The sequence below is a fragment of the Harpia harpyja genome, chromosome 18 (genome assembly GCF_026419915.1).
Source record: "Harpia harpyja isolate bHarHar1 chromosome 18, bHarHar1 primary haplotype, whole genome shotgun sequence".
In the NCBI taxonomy this organism is placed as follows: domain Eukaryota; kingdom Metazoa; phylum Chordata; class Aves; order Accipitriformes; family Accipitridae; genus Harpia; species Harpia harpyja.
In genome coordinates, this window is record NC_068957.1 from 23,906,202 (window position 1) to 23,910,116 (window position 3,915).

At 55.1% G+C, this 3,915-nt stretch overlaps 1 protein-coding gene across 1 annotated transcript; it reads right to left on the reverse strand.

Annotated features, from left to right (window-relative positions):
• Positions 1-800: 800 nt before the first annotated feature.
• Positions 801-3,915, reverse strand: POU3F4 (POU class 3 homeobox 4). Its single transcript, XM_052813984.1, has one exon. The coding sequence runs from the start codon at positions 3,827-3,829 to the stop codon at positions 2,684-2,686; it is 1,146 nt and encodes a 381-aa protein (XP_052669944.1). The 5' UTR covers positions 3,830-3,915; the 3' UTR covers positions 801-2,683.

Below are 3,915 nucleotides of genomic sequence, written 5' to 3' on the forward strand. Positions count from 1 at the left end.
CGGGGGGGGGGAGGGGAGGCGGCCGCAGCGCGGGCGCGCAGAGCCGCGGAGCGGAGCGACGTGATTACATCTCTATGTCTATTCTATGGATATACACACACAAAGATTTATAGATACCATCTCTATACGCACAGGCGCGTCCTGCCCGGCCCCCGCCACCCCCAAAAAAAAAGCCGCAGGGACCCTTTTCTCCCCCCCCCCCCCCCCCCAAAAAAAAAATAAGTGCATTTGCCGCCGCAGGTGTAAGCCGGCCCGCACGGAGCTGCCCCGGGCTCGGCCCCCCCATAACCTCCGAGCCCCCTTTCCCGGGAGGGTACCGCTCCTGCCCGGGGAAGGGGGGGGGGGTCAGGACGGTCCCCGCCGCCCCCTCGCCCAGGAGCCCCCGGTGCCCGCACCCCCGGCTCGGCCAGCGCACAAACAACGCAACGTAATTTTTAATCTTTTTGTTTTTTTTTTTTTTTCCTCTTTGTGTTTTTTTTTTTTTTGTAAAAATGTTTATTTAAACCTTTTTTTTTTTAAATTTTCTTTTTTCCTTTTACAACAATAAAATAGTGCGTCAATATAAACCCCTTGACTAAAACTGGTCGACAACCAAACGTTACAGCGACTCGTGTGTTTCGTTATTATTTTTTTTTTCCGACACCCATCTAGGCTTTTTTATTATTATTATTTCTGAAACGTTTTTTTTTTTATTTCTGAAACTTTTTTTTTATTTCTGAAACGGTTTTTTTTTCTCTTTTTTTTAAACATAATGCGGAATTTATTGAAAATAAATAATTGTTGGCAACTGCAATAGGCAATTTTGGATAAAATAGTTGAAAAAAGCAACCTTTAATGAAAATAGCGTTTATTATACATCAGTTACTAAATGAATAAACTAAATGATCTTTCTTTAAATTAATAACTTCCAAAAAACGTTTAATATACAAAACTGTACAGTTATAAAGTTGGCAGAAATAGGCAGGTCCTCAGTGTCGAGTTTGTTTTGTTTTTTGTTTTGTTTTTTTTTTCTTTTTAATTTTTTTTTTCTTTTTTAGCGCTTACTGAAAAATACTTGAAAAATATAAATGTCGAAAGGAAAAAATCTGAACGCCGGGGAAGGAGAGGGGCTGTGCGGGGAGCCGCGGAGCTGGGTGCAGCCGCGGGGGGGGGGGGCTCTGGGTGCGGGGTGGGGGGGTCCGGCCCGGCCCGGTCCTGCCCGGCGGCCCCGAGCCAGCCCGGCCACAGGGAGGGTGCGGGAGCAGCGAGTGAACTCTTGGCCGTACACACACACACACACACGCAGCAATTCCCCTTCGTGAGTGGGTGCGTGGGTGTTGCACACCCCCCCCCCCCCCGTCCTTGTGTACAACACAGCCACGGCCGGGCGGAGGAGAGGGGGGTGGTTACAGCTCAGCACTTCCCTGTGCCCAAAAAATGGTTATGGTTTTAGCATTTTAGTGACTTTTTCTTTGTTTTGTTTTTCTCCCTGTCCATTATTGTTGTTGTTTGGTTTTTTTTTTGTTGGTGGTTTTTTGTTTGTTTTTTTGTTGTTTTTTTTTTTTTATAAAAGCTTTTCACCAAATCCAGCATCTCCCTGTGACGCGGAAATAAGCTCAGCGTGAACCAAATGCGGGCGTTTTCTGTATCCCTCCCCACCCCCCCGAAATTCATGAGACACCTCATTCCTCTTCACTATCGAAACAAAATACAGAGAAACTGATTTCCGAAGCCAAAGCGCAGAAGTATAAAGGTGTTTTACTACAGACCTCTCAGTCTGGCGCTGATCAAAAAGCCCAACTCATCTTCGGAAAGAAAAAAGACTGGCAAATGCCACGGTTTTGTTTGTGATGCTTAATTTCGGAGAAATCTCTGAGAAATAACTATTTTTAATTTCTCCCCCCCCCCCCCTTGGAAGCAGAGGGGGGAGGCGAGGATCGTAAGCCGACCGTTTTACGGTGTCAGGAAGTTCTTGAAAAGGAAGAGAAAAGCTGCAACAAATAAGCCTGTTCTTCAGAACCGTGCGGGCGGCAGTCGGGTGCGTGGGACTCCGCGGGCGCGGAGGGGAACCCCGTCTCCTGGGGGGGGGGTCGGGGGGAGAGAGGAAGGGCCGCGGCCACCCTGCCCCGTCCCTGCTGGGTGACATTGCCGGTGCGTGGGGAAGGGAGAAACGTTTTGACTGCTCAATTCGATACAAATTAGGTCACAAATATTGTGTACAGTTTGTAGTAAAACACCTCAGACATTTAAAAACGCTATATAAGTCTTTAAAAATGCAAAACTAGTCTATTGTAAAACAGATTCACCTGAAATACAGCTGATATAACCAAGGCGCTGGAAGGTTATTCATAGGCACACATCTGTCTTTCCTTTTCTGTCGGGTTTTTCTTTTCTTTTTTTTTTTTTTTTCTTTTTCCCGTGGGTTTTCTCTTTTTTTTTTTTTCTTTTCCTTTTTTTCTTTTTTTTTCCTTCGTCCTAGCGGAGCCCGAAACCAAACCTTGTCTGCGAGTAAACACCGTGTACTGATCAGCGGAAAGAAAGGTCGGAGAGGGAGAGGAGAAAATATTGCCCAGGCGGCGAGCGGGGAGCCCCCGCTCCCCCGTCTCCCGCCTCTCGGAAACCATAAGTTAAAGCCCCCGGCGGAAAAAAAAAGAAGCAAATCCGCGCTGCCCGCAGTCCTGCTCTGCCCCGCCAACCCCCCCGGTCAGAGGTCGTGGCAGGCCGTGTCCGTTTTCACGCCGTGGGAGTAGACCTCGTGCTGCGGCTGCTCTCCCGGCGGGGTCATGCGCTTCTCCTTCTGCCGCCGGTTGCAGAACCAGACCCGCACCACCTCCTTCTCCAGCTGCAGGCTGTCTGCCAGCGAGGAGATCTCCTGGGCGGCCGGCTTGGGACACTTGAGAAAGTGCGTTTCCAGCACGCCCTTGACACTCACCTCGATGGAGGTGCGCTTCTTCCTCTTCCTCCCCTGCGCCGCGATCTTGTCGATGCTGGTGGGGCTGCCGGTGGAGGAGTCGGCCTCCTCCAGCCACTTGTTCAGCAGCGGCTTCAGCTTGCACATGTTCTTGAAGCTGAGCTGCAGGGCCTCGAAGCGGCAGATGGTGGTCTGCGAGAAGACGTTGCCGTAGAGGGTCCCCAGGGCCAAGCCCACGTCGGCCTGGGTGAAGCCCAGCTTGATGCGCCGCTGCTTGAACTGCTTGGCGAACTGCTCCAGCTCGTCCGAGGTCGGCGTCTCCTCATCCGAGTGATCCTGGCAGTGGTGCCCGCCCAGCTCGCCGTGCTCCCCGCCGCCCTCGCCCCTCAGCCCGGGGTGCAAGCCCTGCGCGGCGGCGGCGGCGGCGGCGGCGGCCGCGGCGGCGGCGGCGGCGGCGGGCGGCGGGGTCAAGCCGCCGTGCTCCAGCATGCCGCCCACCGCGAAGCCCGCCTGCGAGTAGACGTTGAGGGGCTGCCCGGCGGCGGCGGCGGCGGCGGAGGGGGGGGCCAGCGAGGCGCTGTGGGCCGGGCTGGCCCCCCAGGCGCTGGGGTGGTTGGCGTGGGGCGAGTGGTGGGAGACGTGGGGCGAGCGGTGGTGGATGATGGCGCCCAGCTGCAGGTCCTCACGGCCCGGCTTGACGTCGGGCTGTTCCAGCGGGCCGCCGGCCAGCGCCGAGGGCCAGGGCCCGCCGTCGCTCAGGCTGGTGACCCAGTGGTGCCCCAGCGGGTGCCCATTGCCGGGGACGCCCTGCAGGTACTCGCTCTGCAGCAGCTTCTGCGGGTTGCGGAACGGGCTCCCCTGCTGCATGCCCGCGCCGTCCGCATGGGCGAGCGAACCGGAGCCGAGGAGGCTGTAGGGGTTGGAGGCGGCTGTGGCCATGGCCGCCGCGCAGCCCCCCACGAGTTATACTGTGGCGGCGCCGCCGCTTCAGCCTTTGACATCCACCGGCACGGCGGCCCGGGCAG

What these genes read in the sequence shown, in the direction of transcription:
- POU3F4 (XM_052813984.1), bottom strand. Translation starts at nt 3,829, where the DNA reads ATGGCCACAGCCGCCTCCAACCCCTACAGCCTCCTCGGCTCCGGTTCG.